This window comes from Apostichopus japonicus, chromosome 11, assembly GCF_037975245.1.
Source record: "Apostichopus japonicus isolate 1M-3 chromosome 11, ASM3797524v1, whole genome shotgun sequence".
In the NCBI taxonomy this organism is placed as follows: domain Eukaryota; kingdom Metazoa; phylum Echinodermata; class Holothuroidea; order Aspidochirotida; family Stichopodidae; genus Apostichopus; species Apostichopus japonicus.
In genome coordinates, this window is record NC_092571.1 from 1,282,501 (window position 1) to 1,298,032 (window position 15,532).

The following is a 15,532-nucleotide window of genomic DNA, read 5'->3' on the forward strand; positions in this document are numbered from 1 at the left end:
CATTTGGGATCACAAAAAGAGATATTCCGATATCAGCAGCAAAAAAGGGTTGAAGACCCAATCTCAAACTAGGCCTGCATACAGCATAATTACTACTTGTGTAATTACTCAATACGATATAGTCATGAATATGATACACTTTTACTCATTCGAAAATATTAATAAATTGCACATCTTAACGATACGAAATAAATATGAAGATATGGTTTTGATCTGAGGATGCAGATAATTACTAGTATTTTCATTATTCCATCACCGGAATAACCCTTTAAAGTAGCAGTGTGTTAGTGAAACAAATAATCTCGTTCACCGGACAATGGAAGTGTGTTTGTTAACAATTATTCCTTGATCGTGCAAGAGGGTCCGTCTTAAAGGGATATTCCCATGACCAAACTTGATCGTTTAACATAATTCCTTAAATTTTTCTGCATCGTTAGGTCAAAACCAAATTCTCATAGCAATTCGTGTGTCGACGATTATATATCTTGTGTATGTTTATGGCAACAAAAGACATATCTCATCATGGCTATTAAGGTTAAAATGTTAGCAGCTCTTTTTTCTGATACTTAAAATATTCACCGACGGTGGAAATAATATTTCAACAAAACGGGCGTTACCGGTACATAAGTTACACAAACCCACCGCCCGTCGAATACGGTCATCCCCCTCCTCCCCCACCACCACCCCCCCCCCCCCAATCCTCTCCCATCACCCATGATTGCATTGATATCTATTGGCGACTGATAATTTCTTTTTATAATATACCTAAAATGTTCTGCTAATTGTTAACTCCTAAATTCGATCGGTTGTCTGCTATCGACCATGCACGTGACGTATCTAGTCATACATATTCATATCACATGTTAATAACAGCCAGTTGGGACAATTTCCTAATGCTAATACCTCTCTAAACTGTACTCCAATATCATGCTCTCAAAGCACCTGTATGGACAGTACAAAGAGTTCCTAACCTTGGTCTGATAGAAACATGATATTCATACTGCTCGTACTGATAATACGAGTGCTCTGGAAGCTGGACATGTCACTACAGTATAGAAAAAACTTGTCCCAACTGCATGGGTGTTAAAAAATCAAAGGTAATCGATTTAGTTTTAGTATTAAGTAGGAAGTTTTAACTTTGAACTTATTTAGATAAATTCCAAGGTACAAAGAAGATACATTTTCATAGGAATAACTCACCTCAAAGGAGGCATTCATGTGATGCATGGGTTACATAGCATCATTCTTTGCACTAAAGTAGAGAGAAAGAGAAACAAATTAGTGAAAAGAAAAAACCCGATGTCTAATATTGTTTTTAGGTAAATGAATAAAGTAAACAGTCTGTGAAAGATATACCTGCAAGATCTAGCTATCTTTCTACTAGAGCACAAAAACCCACATTCTTTGGAGCAAGGTGTCGGTCATTTTCGGCAAAGTACTAATAATTTTTAATTTAATTTTTAGGTTTACAGTCTTGTTCAGTCTTCTCACACGACACTAACCCTGGTCATTGGTAACTTGTCACACCTACACACCAAAGTGTGCACAATTCAATCAATCTCTCCTGGGGCACCACAGTGCACCACAACCACGTGTCCCCCGGGGGATTTCCCATAGGGTGCAGCCACAAACCGGCGCAAACAACTGTATTTACAAGTTACCTCGCAAATCCCCATTTATACATCTGGGTGAAGAGAGGCAATGGAGATAAAGCGCCTTGCCCAAGGACACAACGTAATGATCTGGCCAGGGCTCGAACCTGTAATCCTTAGATCACAAGTCCACTGCCTTAACCACTTGACCACAACGCCCTCACAACAATCTCAGTCTTTATCGTCGTTTCATTGAAGTTGTTTCATCTGTTCGAGGAAAGTGAAAACGGCTGAGAACATGACACTAACCAGTTCAACCCTGCGCATATTTCTTTACACTGTGACGTCATTGATCTTCATTCAAGTGTTGTATCATGCTGTTTTTGTCCAGCTTGCGTCACGAATGACGTCAAAATTACTTGTAAACTTAACGAGAGATGATGTCTACATTCAAATTGAAAAGCAAAGTGCGTTCAGTGTTTATCACGTATCTTACAATCAATGGCGTGATTTAGATGTCTTGCCCGATACCGTCACATTGGTCAGCCACTGTAGCGCCCATAATTTGCATTATATACCACGTTTCACCCAGACATGGGGTGGTCCTGTTTCCCTAGCCGTCATTACAACACCGTTAGACTTGCAGATAACGCTGGACGCGATGTACAGTATGGCGAGTTGCTTCGAGAGCATCCGGAGATACACTACCTTCCACGTTGCACTTCAAACCGAAAACTTTGTGGACCTTGACTCCGCTATATATCACTTCAGCAGGGATATGAATGTACCATGCGATCAACTCATCAACTATTTAAAGGTATCCATTACGGGAATCAACTACGCGTTAGATGGTCTACCTTATCCAAACAACTTCCTTCGCAATCTCGGCAGCCAGGGCGCAGAGACAAACTTTGTAATGGTTGTTGACATTGACATGCTCACCAATATAGATTTCTTTAATCATACAACGGAACTACTAAAAAACCGCGATGTTCAAGAAAAACTCAAGAAAGTGGCCTTGGTTATTCCTGTCTTCGAAATGGACGAATCCATCTCTGATAGCCCAAAAACCAAACAAGAATTGAGAAATGCGGTGATAGACGGATCTGTTAGGCAATTCTATATCGAAGTCTGTGCGCATTGCCACGGACCAATCGATTACAACAGGTGGTTCCGGATTCAGGTATTAATTTTATCCAATGTTTATTGGGGAGAGGAGGGGGGTGGGAGGGGATTTGGAAGGGGAGGTTATGTTCCTTATGGGGTCAATAAATTCCTGAATAAAAAGCTGATTTTTTATGTTTATTAAATTGATGGTATGATTGTTTTATTCTATAACCATGCATATTCAGACTTAGCTTGATGTCCCTCATTCTAATTAAAATATATTTTCATTTGCAAAGCTATTCATGTTTCCCCATAAATTGATCATTTCCATAAAATATTTCGTTATGGAATGGGGGTAGGGGTGGGGTGGGGATTGTTTCAATTTCCATGATCATGTTTTTATCTTTTGTTACGGTAAAGGAAATGCAAGAAGGGTTAAGTTTTTCTCCTTGAGTCTTAAGCTATTCGGGATAAAACTTTATTTCCGAAAATCCTTAATTTAAGGTTTGGGAGATAGACCGCTACAGTATTTGAAATATGGTTTATGGTGTGCTCGGCGTATCGGTGCGTATGTTGCTAGTATTGTGTAAAGGAGAATGAGTGACATGCAGTGACGTCACCAGACATTTCAATCCTGGGAGGCACAGGGAGGGCACAGCAATTAATTAGAGGGCACGATGTTTAATTGTGAATGCCATCGTGGGGGCGGGGTCTATGGGGAGGGGAGACATTTCGATTCATGGGGATTCTTAGCTGAAATCCGGTGCTATATTTTGCAACTTGAAGGAACTCTATGTTCAAGAATTTTCGGGTTTAGTCTGTCCGATAATTATGTTATTAATTGAGGCGGATAAAAAAGTTATACAAAAATTGGATATAAACCCTTTTGCTTAGGTAATGTTTATAAATAAGAGTGTTGTAAACTGAAATTTGAAATTCATGCAGGGTAGTAGTGAAGTTTAAGCACTAGCGATTCACGCCGGGGCCTCTGTGACCTTGTTAGTGAGTAAACAACTGGTTGTTGTGATGGTCGGTGGAAAGAACTTTTACTGAAGAACATATTACGCTTCGTCCTTGTAGAAATTTTTTTGTTTGAGTATAGTTGTTAACACTACAAATCGCATTTGGGGGGCACGATTTGTGTTGGGAGGGCACGTGCCCCTCCCCCAGGCAACCCCTTGGCGACGCCACTGGTTACACGTAATGAATTCATGCAATACACAAAATAATGTAATACATACAAGCATACCATGTACATCAGGGGTGGGCAACCTACGTCCCGCTGGCTACATGCGGCCCGCCAGTGATTTTTTTGCGGCCCGTGAGATGTCTCAAGATAAAGAAAACATCAATCCATTTTACATCATCACAAAAACGAGCTAGCTGCTTAGAATTGATCTACACTAATGATGCTGTCAGGTAGGTCTATTATCACCATTAATTATCAACTGTACTGTATTGACATTATGTTTTTGTGAATACAGATTAGTACACACACCTATATTGCTTGAAAGTCCTCGGAATCAAAGGTTTGAAATCAACAGCAGGTCGCTGGTTAGGTGCGGCCCTGTCAATCTTTCACTCCTAAAATCTGGCCCATTCATTCAAAAAGGTTGCCCACCCCTGATGTATTTACACACCACAGTATAATACATACAAGCATATATATACAATACATACCAGGATATAATGCACACAATACACAATAATATAATACAAACATACAATACACACCATAATAACGCACACAATATACAATGCAATACACACCATAATAATATACATACAATACCCACTCACTTAACCCTCAACAGCTAACCAATTTATTTCGTACATTTGTAGGACTCTGTTGTAGGAGCCGTTTACCAGATAGACTACAGACGCCTATGGGAGCCCATACTTTTGATGCGGAATGGTGACCTTCTATTTGACGAGAGATTTAAACAATATGGGTTTGATCGAGCTAGCTTCGTGAGTAATTCAAGCCATACAGATATAAAGCACATGTTTTATTATATCGCTTTAAGTGTGTATCCGGTAAGATCGTGTATACCTGTTTCTTTTAAATAGGAACCTGTCAAAAGTGAAAGACGATCCCGGTCGTTATGATGTAGCCATAGAAATTGAAGTAGGGAGAATGACGTCATGCGACATAAACTGAAGCCACTCATCTAACCGGTGTACTTGCACGGCAAGAAAGTATCGGCGCGTAATACAAACAACTAGTTGACATAAATCATTCGAAATGGTTGTATCGTGTGCCGCATTTGGGTGACAAAATTGTACAAAAAAATGTGGCATTGGACTGCAGTTTCACATGTAATTCTTAGGAAGCAATAGTAGAAGCAATTACACAGGAATCTAATGACTTTACTAATGTCGTCTGCTCAGCTACAGTATTGTTTTTTCACTGGACCCTGGATATAGTTAGCATAGGCCCCTAGACCGGCTACGGCTGTCTTTCGGATGCGATATGACTAAATCCTAATGACAAATATGATTACCACCTCATTTTACTTAAAGACATTGAAGACTCGCCCCAACCGCGTGCGGCCATCTAAAAAAGTTAACTTTCTGTTGCTTGCAAGTGACGTTTTGTTCGTGTCGCTACAAAATGCAGACAGTAATGAAACGTGATACCTTGTTATCTTTAGCTGGACCTGAGATGTCCATCTCTGTATATATATATATATATATATACATATTTAAAAATAATATGTATCCGGACATGCGTTCAAGCTGTTTTTGTTTACCTTATAGCTGATCCTTTTTATTTTTCAGGTTTGTGAATTATTCCTGTCTGGATACAAATTTTCTGTATTTCATCCAGGATTCATAGTCCACCAAGGATTCAAGAAAAAGGAGAAATTTCATAGAGAGAAAGATGAAGAAAATGGAAGAAATTTTCGTCTTTTCAAAACTATTCTCAATGAATTAAATGTGAAGTATAAACTTTCTGGACGGGACTGTCTGGCAAACTGATAGTTCTCGAGTCAGTACTTGCTCTTAATATCCGAGTATATTTTTCTGTAGCCGTGGCTTTGCACTCACACTCGAAGCCTTGAACTCGGTACTCATATAGCCTCGACATTGTACTCAGCGTATTAGTACCAACGTACTGATCATTATACCTTTTAATTACACAAAAGTATATGTCCTTCTAGTGATGGGCTTGTATAGTTGTCTTCGGTGTATTCTTCAAGTAGCCATTAATTGGCTGCCTTTAGTTCGTTTGTTTGTTTCTTTGTTTCAAGTATCCTCAATTTAACATTGTATACATAAGCATCTAACAGTCATTATGTGCTGTACAAGTCTAAGATCTTGATTTATTTTGCAGTTGGTTTGGTTTATGAAAGGTTGACTCCTGATCCTACTTCATCAGTAATTACAAAACTAGCTTCAGCCCCAGTTCGTATATGCAGAGCAGGCTATAGGCTACATACATCTGCGGTATGAAAATGTGGTAAACGTTCTTCTATATTAGAGTTAATAGCTTCTTGAAGGGTAAAATGATTTATCAAAGTTTGCAGTAACTGTTGTAAACTTTATGCAACAAACTAGCAACAGATAGTAATCGTTACGCATGTGACACTTTGATATAATCAAGAATCACTCATGAATCCTAAATAAATCAACCTACTGTTGAGCCTTAATTGTTCTTATATCTCGTCTTTACCGTCCGTTGCCATGCCAAATACAACATAATGTGTCTTCAATTTTCAACGATATCTAGGCCTTTTCTGATCGCATATATAGATAAATCTGAATTTACTTAAACCAATGCTCACTTAATAATCCTAACCAAGTTTCACCGTATTAAAAATTTAACTTCTATACATTACTGTAGCATCGATGCTTTCATTTCTTAACCTACACGATATACATATTTGGACATCTAGGAATTTGAAACCGGTCACAATGTTATGACGTAGATGCGACAATCTGCAAGAGTTTGCATGACTTTTCTACTACAACTTCTTCACCGTCTTATCAACAAGCGTCCATTTTGTAGATGTGGAATAGCAAACGCAAAAGGGGCGACTACATCAATTAGGAGACGCGCAAACAAGAAAAGAGAAAACAAATTCATACCAACACTATGGAGGGTTACAATGACGTACGGGCCCTGTAGCAGGTAACTCTTATAGTACTCCTTGAATGTGTATTCTACAACTCCTAAAGGTATGATCTTATAGCGAACACATTCCTGGTGAAGAAGCGCGGACTATGGAATCTAGCTAAGTGGTATACATTTCTCTTCAATGTTTACCGCAAATTTCAATGTAATTTTCTTTCAAACAATCGAAATGCTGCTTGAATGTAGCTTATCATTACTGCACACAACATATATAAACGACATGATTCGTTGCTCCTTAGCAACACAGGTCTCCTTGTCATGTTTGCACGCAACAAGCGCATGCAATAGTATAGTGACCGCGGTAAGCAATCTATAAGACTCGAACAGTGTAGATGTTCGAATAGTAGCCACGGTTCATGCATTTCTGAGACAGAGAAAGTAAATGTCAACATCATGATCATCCAAACCTAAGCAATTATATTGGCCTTCCGTTGTCTACGAAACTCTTATCTCTTCGAACTGAAAAGGGATGAAGTGCTGAGAGCACGTTACATGTTGACCCTGTACAATTGGTAGGCCTACTTTTTCCACGTTTGTAGCGAGACTTCCAGATTATGTATACTTCGATAGTAACATATAAGTAACAATTAAGTATGTTAGCCTTCGTGCGTGATAAACCGTCTTTGCGGAAGAAGAATTATGTAAAAAATATTAGTGGGCCTGCCTATTTCAAGATTACTTAATCTACAACATAACAACCCCAAATAGGCACATTAGATCGTCTCTGACTTACAACGTACAGTGCAATACGTCAAAGATACATAAAATGCAATATGAGAGCGTGTGGTTTTACCAATATGCCTGTAGGTTACAACTGGCTCTTTTGCGACGTACTCGCTAGCGATGTAAGACGCGCAATCGAACTTGTGGCTGACGCGCGCGTATTTTAGATAAATGCAATATGACATATAGTGTTCCCGGCACGCTGTATGCAGTCGCACGTACGTACTGTACCCGAGTCTAGGCTCCATGGTTACGCACGGCGTGAATGCGTTAAAACATATTTGTTTTTAATTCTTTGGTAGTCTATGCGCTGATGTATAGCTTTGATATAGGCTTCTACGTTTGTAATGAGAAAAGAAATATGTTGTCCACTGGCCTTGTTGGACGGACTTGCGTTGATTGAATGTTTATAGGACTTGGTTTCTGAAAACGTGGGAGATAAAAGATGTTTTACCGCCGAACAAATAATCTCCTTCTATTGATGTGCATTCTTGTCTATGGTAAGTACGTGTAGGCCTATAATAGGCTAGTACGATAGGCAACGCTGTGCTATACTGGAAAGAATTTCATGATGAGTCCGACCCGGTTAACAAATTCAGATAGGCTTTGCACCTCATTTGATAAGACAAAAATCGAATTATGAAACTTGACTTGGCAAATCGTTTCAAAGGTGGTTACATAGAGTAGGTAAGCTATAGCGTATCGGCCTAAATTTGCGGCCGTGCGTCGTAACATGTAGAGCATATTACATATATTAACCAAAGTGGCTATTCTTACGACTAGTTGTAACAATTATTCCCTTTTACGCATGCGCAGTTGCTTTTAACGTGGCTATTTTTATGACGAGGAGTGATATTTTTACGACCAGGAGTAACAATAATTTCCGGTTAGGGCTAGGGTTAGGGTTGCAGTTAGGGTTGTGCAGTTGCTTTGTTTACTTTACTGCGCATGAATTCGCCGATGTTGTAAGAATAGTTTATAAATAATTGTTACAACTAGTTGTAAGAATAGCCACGGCCTATATTAACGCCATCGCACGAAGGGGTGGGGGGGGGGATAAGTTCGATGTTTGCTCAATTAAGGTACGACTTTCGTTTACCGCCGATTAGACTTAGATTTTCCCTCCCAGAAGTTGTGTTCTTTTAACAACTGGAAGATAATTGTATATGCTTTGAAACTTAGAATTGTGCATTCTTAATATTATTTACACTAGTTGAACCATTATACAATCATGAACGAAATTCCAAACCGAAAAATGTGTATGTTTTAAGTAAAAGCGCTCGCGGTGGCAGCAACATATGTCTATAAGGCAATTCAACCCAAGGAGGCCTAGTTATACATAGTAAGATTTAGCTAGGCCCATGGGCGGCGATCCTGGGGGGGGGGAAGGGGGATATATCCCCCCATGAAAATGGGTGGAGGGGATGTAATACACCATATCCCCCCCACCAAATGCCAGGGATAAGAATTTTTTTCATGCCTACATTTATGTATCATCGTGAATGTACGGCTCTTTTTAGCTTCATTTCTCGCCTACCATAAACGCAGTGCGATCTTTTCAAATAAACCGTCTTTATAAAGCAAGAATAGTTGACTGTGAGCTTCATTGGCCCTATAACAACAAAATGTATTATTGCGCCCACGGTATTGATATAGTACATATATGCACCCTCATAGTATTCATATAGGCCCTATAGTAGGCCTACACTATAATATGCCTACATGTTCCCTCGAACAGCTGAGAATCTCATGTTACAAGGGTAATGCTTAATACACGTTTCACCTGGATGCCCTGTTAATCGGTACCTAGGAATGTAACTATGTGTAATTGTGTATTGCATGTGTATAGGCCTATATTAGCCTGCATGAGGCCATTTTCTTCATCGAATAATATAAAAGAGCTCTCGAACATTCTAACGTAGCGCCTGAAACAAGATTGACAGGGGCAATTTTCCCAAAATAACACCCGAAATTAAAAGAAAAAGTATTTTGGATCCTGATTATGAGATATTTCGGACATGATATCCCTATTTTAAAGTTGGGTATATGCCGCTTGGAAACCTCGGGAAGTGCCGTTTCCGGCCATCTAGAGGGTTTGTAAATCCCAAAATTTTCTTGTACGCTTCGCGCCAACCTATGGTGGCGCTACGCTTAGATAGTCAACAAGGTCATATCCCCCCATTCGTAAGTACGGATCGCCGCCCATGGCTAGGCCTATATTCACGATTTCATTTCTTTGTTATAATATTTTTTGTAATAGTGAGACCGTTATCACTAATTGACCAGACTTGAATTAGTTACATATAGTAAACATTCAAATTTGTCAACCTCATTTACCAAAGACGGAACAAAAATTTGCATATTATAAGCATTTTAGAACAGCCGACTGTCTATCCTGAATGTTGATCACGACGTAAAGTAACACGTATACTTCACATATGGTCACAACTTTCCGTTTTTTTGCTATTTAAAACATCCCGTTATATAGTTTGGATATAGGATAGATATTACGACAACACCAGAGACACTGTAGCCGAAATATACAAAGTCGTGACACTCCTGAGTCCTAAAAGGTTGGTTTTTTTTACTAGCCTGACAGACAACGCCTTGCGGCGTACGTTGGTTCTAACCTGGTATGAGTTTTGCGAAATGTGGTAAAATGTCATCATTAAAGGAGTCTAGTGTCAGAATCATTGACAATTCCTACGATTCAAAGGATGTTCTTGATGCTATCATATCTGATATTGGATTGAATAATGTTATGGGATGTGTCAAATCACCAGGGAGTTGGACTAGAAATGACTCTGATTTGTTACAAACTACGGGTTTGATTATTAAAGGAGACCAGTGTAATGTATCAGGAGTGTCAAGATCGCTATTAACTGAGAGTATATTTGGAGTTCCTTCTTTCATGGACGATGAAGAATTAACGGAGAAATTGGAAGAATATGGATGTACCATAAAGGGATCATGGCATCGGAAGACATATCCAGAATACCCGAACATTGAAAATGGTATACGATATGTTCGTCTGGAGCTCCCATCGTCAGTCCAAAGCCTACCTTATGCCATTGTCATCAACAAAGTCCATATGAGACTGAAGCATAATGGACAGTCTAAAGTTTGCAATTTGTGTCTTGGTAATGACCATATCATGCGAAATTGTCCAAAGTATTTATGCAAAATCTGCAACAGACAAGGACACACGGAATCCCATTGCCCAAACGTAGAATGCTTCAATTGCCACGAAATGGGACACAAAAGCTATAATTGCCCTCAAAATAACGAGAATGCACAGGATGAGAACAATGACATGAACCCGAGTAACACAAAGGACGAAGAGGAAACTCGCCCAGGCGAATCACCAGACACAATAGAGGAACCAATGGACTCCGTAAAAGAACCAGCACCAGAAAAGGAGTATACAGGGACTGCACTATCTAAAGCGACTGAAATGGGACAAAATGCACCAACGGAATCCATGGCTACGAGAAGTAGTACCACTCAATCTCCTAATCCTAAGCCTCTAAAGAGACAAGTGTCAAGTAGTGAAGAGTTTCAACTACCGTACGATACAAGAAAAGGACGAACTTATCGAATCAAAGTGAACTTAAAAGGAACGTTAATAAACTGAAGAACCCTAAAGAAATTATGCCAAAATGATCAGTGTTGCTGTTTATATAATATTACTTACGATATTTCACACATATAAAAGAGTGGATAACGCATCATTCAATTGCCCTCAATCTTTCAACATGGCTTTTCTTCTGAATCCAAACGTGAACTATAGTCATGACACTATTACATATCAAACCAACGTATCATGTAAGTATACTATGATATTGATACATTCAATAATTTGCCACAACGTAATTCTGTATCCATATTCCACCTCAACAGTCGTAGCCTCAACAACAATTTTGACGATATATATTCATACATTACAACACTAGACGAACATTTCTCAGTTATTGGGTTTACTGAAACTTGGCTTGGCAAAAATATTTCCCCCCTTATCAACATGGAGGATTATACACTTGAAGAAAGACACAGAGAAACCAGAAGGGGTGGAGGAATCTGCCTATTTATATGTAATGATGTTAGTTATAAATGTAGACCTGATCTATCAATATTTAATGAATCTATTGAGTCATTGTTTATTGAAATTACAAAGCCTTGTAAACGTGAGAATTCCATCATCGGTGTAGTGTATAGACCACCAAATGGCTCATTGGTTGATTTTAACACACACATGGAAAACATATTGATCACTATAACCAAACACCAGAGTACTACGTATATTATGGGGGATTATAACATTAACTTGTCCAATTTTAGTAAGTCTAGAGATTTTTTAAACATTATGCACTCGTACGGTTTTAACCCTACGATAACAAAACCTACTCGTTTTAGTAGTAATGCAGCTACTGTTATTGATAACATTATAACGAATGCTAATACCTCTCTTACTACAGGCATACTCATTACTGATTTAAGTGATCATATGCCTATATTCCTAAAGGTTCTTGACAGGACAAACAAGACAAAAGAACCCTTTCATATACGAAATTTTAACAGACACAACATGTCAGAATTTATCGACGACATTGAGAAGGAAACATGGGAGGAGGTGTTAACTAAAGTTGATGCTAATTCAGCTTACAACTCATTTTTTAACACTTTTTATTTCACTTATAATAAGTGTTTTCCTCATCTATTAATTACTAAAGGAAATAGGCGCAAGAGAAAACATCCATGGATTACTAAGGGTATACTAAAATCTATTAAAAGAAAAAACCATCTCTACAGACTTTGCTCAAAAGCTCCTACAAATAGCAATAGAGAAATTTATGTTGCTTACCGAAACAAGTTAAACCACATAATAAGATTTTCTAAAAGGTTATATTTTTATAACAAATTCAAAGATAGTAACAATAATGTAAATGATACCTGGGGCGTAATCAATGAGGTTCTTAAGAAAGACCGTAAGAAATCATCGTACCCATCTGTTTTCAAAGACGGCGATCACGAAACCAGCGACGATCAAGACATTGCAAACGGTTTTAACGATTTCTTCATTAACCTTGGACCCTCACTTGCCAGCAAAATCAGTCATACTGCAAAATCAAACAACCATATGTATAGCAATAATAGTACGCGAAACTCTATTTTCACCTACCCTGTCGGGGAGGAGGAACTCTTACGTGTTGCGAATCATTGCTTAAAGCCAAAGAAGGCAGCTGGGTATGATGATTTCAAGCCAGATATTGTTAAGCAGGTATTACCTTTCATTGTCACCCCTCTTACTCATATCTGTAACATATCGTTCACCACTGGGGTATTCCCAGACAAGCTGAAGATTGCTAAGGTCTTACCCATTTTTAAGAAAGGAGAATCCAATATCTACGAGAACTACCGACCAATCTCTATTCTATCATGCTTTTCCAAAATTCTCGAACGTCTCATGTCCAACAGAATAATAAATTTTCTAGATGCTAATGACATACTTTGCAAGGAACAATATGGATTCCGCCCTGGTCACTCAACTGAGCTTGCCCTAGCAGATGCCATTGATAAATTGTACGATAGCCTTGATAAGAAGAAAACATGTATTGGAATATTCTTAGATCTATCAAAAGCATTTGATACCATTGACCATCGTATTCTGCTAAACAAGTTATCATTCTACGGTATTAGAGGACCAACCCTTAACTGGATGGACAGCTACTTATCAAAACGTTTACAGTATACTTCGTATAAGAACACCATGTCTGACTATGCTGAAATCCGCTGTGGTGTTCCTCAAGGTTCAATATTAGGACCACTTCTTTTCATTATATATATCAATGACATCTGTCATATCTCTAATATTGCAAAAACTATTTTATTTGCAGATGACACTAGTATATTTTTCGAATCCAATAATTTGAATACTTTACATGACATAGTATCCATGGAGTTGAATCAATTTAACGACTGGTTTGCAACTAATAAGCTTTCACTTAATCTTGATAAAACCAGCTACATTGTGTTCAATAAAAGTAAATCTTTTTCTTGGAAAAAAGACATTTTAATGGATGGTAAGCCTATCAAGCATGTACATAGTATTAAGTTTTTCGGAGTTTATATTGATAGTAAACTTACTTGGTGTGAACATATATCAAATATTGCAAACACTGTGGCGAAAAATGTTGGTATCATTTCTAAGTTGAAACACTATTTTCCTCAGAATATTCTTAGAATGCTTTACCAAACATTAGTGTTCCCCCATTTTTCATATTGCTCTATAATCTGGTCTGGCACCCATAATGTTTATCTTCACCCTCTTGAAATCCTACAAAAGAAAGTCATTCGTCACATAACTCATTCTGAATATCGTGAACACACCAGCTCACTTTTCAAATTGCTCAACTTATTAAAATTTAACGATATTGTTAGGCTGAATGTAGCCACATTCTTTTACAAGGCTTGGAATGGCTTACTTCCTGCAGCCTTTCATGACTTATTTACTATTAACAGCGCCATACATAGTCACCGCACTAGAAGTGCCGGTCAAGCACACCACAACTTATGTAATACAACATTTGGTACGTTAAGTTTAAAGAATCGTGCTATGAGGACATGGAATGATCTAACTGCTACTATAAAATCTAAACCATCTAAAGAAACATTTAGAAAAGCACTAAAAAAAGAAGTAATTTCTCAGTATTGATACATCGTTTATATTGTATGTTATTAATTATTCTTTACTAAGACACTAGTTATATTTTCATTTATGTATATATTATGTTGTTTTTTGTCTTTGTTTTCCCTTTCTTTCTTTCTTTTTTGGGAGTCCTTTACCTTGTTAAGCCTGAATTGGCTTTTTAGAGGACTTCCCTCCACATGTATATATCCTGTGGAAAATCAAATAAATCAAATCAAATCAAATCCTAATTTCTGGCCTAATATTATAGATTTGAGCATTTGATCATTCAGGAAGGTCAGTGAACTTAAATAACTCTAATAGCAATATTTAAAGGTCCATATTGAGTAGTGCTACCAAAGGGTTCTTTAAAGATATAGGAGTATGCTACATGGAAATATTAATTGAGAATAACGTTTTTTTTTGGGGGGGGGGTGGGGGAGCTTTCCTCCTTTCTGGTTGAGAAGTTTCTAATTATAGGAGAAGCGTAATGGTTATGCACAAAGTAAATTCAAGAGTATTCAATTATGTGTAAATTAATCATACACGGACTCGGTCAAAGTAACACAGATTTACAACTGAAAGCAAAACTAAGCTTTAACGCAGCCGGCAGAGTCGTCGAGAGGGGGTTCAATTGGATTTACAAAATTCATACTTATTCTGGGCAGGAATCGAGGACGTTCTCAGTATAGATATGACAATGCCTGATATGGAACAGAACAATAAACATGTGGCTCTTAGAAAAGTACTGTAGTATGAAGTCAAAGTGTAAATCACGACAGTAAGAAATCCATAGAGAATATAAATTTAGCGGTCCGGGGGAGGGGTTAGGAGAGGATTTGAGTACAGGGTTGTATGGGAAGAATCCTATAACGGCAAGAGCCCACCAACATGGATAGCCTGTTTTAGATTTTTTTTATCCCAGCAATGAGTAAAGGTTCACAACCGACCTCATCCTCAGTGCCCTTACATCTGGGCGTTGACGATTTGCTATAAAGTACAAAATACACTGCCTTAATTCGTTTAATCGCTTACCATGGCCTGCATCTCATATTCCATTGCGTCCATTGGAGTGTTTTCTTCCGAGAAGTCACGAAGATTTAACCTGATCATTTCGTAGTACCTATTCCCATACCTTCAGATGCATAGTCGTTGATGGTATAATTAATTCACTGCATTGCACTGTATTGTAGGATCGAACTCTTGTTGCATCGTTGTGTCATTGATTTCTGCAAGACAAGCAGATCTCTGCTGGTCAGATTCCTTTACGCAAATTGTCTTATGAAG

General features: G+C 38.2%; 2 protein-coding genes and 2 long non-coding RNA genes across 6 annotated transcripts in view; 2 read left to right on the forward strand and 2 right to left on the reverse strand.

Moving 5' to 3' along the window:
* Positions 1 to 15,532, reverse strand: part of LOC139975987 (uncharacterized) — a 29,730-nt gene that overhangs the window by 639 nt on the left and 13,559 nt on the right. The window contains exon 2 of the long non-coding RNA XR_011795971.1: positions 1,201 to 1,252. This is a non-coding gene — a long non-coding RNA (uncharacterized lncRNA). The remainder of the gene's footprint in view (positions 1 to 1,200; positions 1,253 to 15,532) is intronic.
* LOC139975982 (beta-1,4-glucuronyltransferase 1-like) lies at positions 1,471 to 6,535 on the forward strand. The gene is made up of 3 exons (XM_071984312.1): positions 1,471 to 2,775; positions 4,542 to 4,670; positions 5,481 to 6,535. The coding sequence occupies exons 1-3, from the start codon at positions 1,891 to 1,893 to the stop codon at positions 5,679 to 5,681; spliced, it is 1,215 nt and encodes a 404-aa protein (XP_071840413.1). The 5' UTR covers positions 1,471 to 1,890; the 3' UTR covers positions 5,682 to 6,535.
* Positions 7,778 to 15,532, forward strand: part of LOC139975980 (uncharacterized) — a 28,513-nt gene continuing 20,758 nt past the window's right edge. For 2 of the 3 annotated variants that reach the window (XR_011795968.1, XM_071984308.1), the window contains exon 1: positions 7,779 to 8,060. Coding sequence is in view for 2 of the 3 variants with exons in the window: in XM_071984308.1 (XP_071840409.1) it covers positions 8,006 to 8,060 (55 nt within the window). In the remaining variant the exon portion in view is untranslated. Of the gene's footprint in view, positions 8,061 to 15,532 lie in introns of all 3 variants that reach the window. The other variant, XM_071984309.1, reaches the window with a different exon arrangement.
* On the reverse strand, positions 11,432 to 15,520 carry LOC139975986 (uncharacterized). The gene is made up of 3 exons (XR_011795970.1): positions 15,281 to 15,520; positions 14,404 to 14,456; positions 11,432 to 12,677 (listed from the first exon to the last, which is right to left on the reverse strand). It is a non-coding gene; the product is annotated as an uncharacterized lncRNA (long non-coding RNA).

Bases quoted from the DNA above. Each gene is read 5' to 3' on its own strand.
- LOC139975982 (XM_071984312.1), top strand. From the start codon at position 1,891: ATGACACTAACCAGTTCAACCCTGCGCATATTTCTTTACACTGTGACG. The intron at 2,776-4,541 runs GTATTAATTTTA...GTACATTTGTAG, and splicing joins ACAGGTGGTTCCGGATTCAG to GACTCTGTTGTAGGAGCCGT. The intron at 4,671-5,480 runs GTGAGTAATTCA...TTTATTTTTCAG, and splicing joins GGTTTGATCGAGCTAGCTTC to GTTTGTGAATTATTCCTGTC.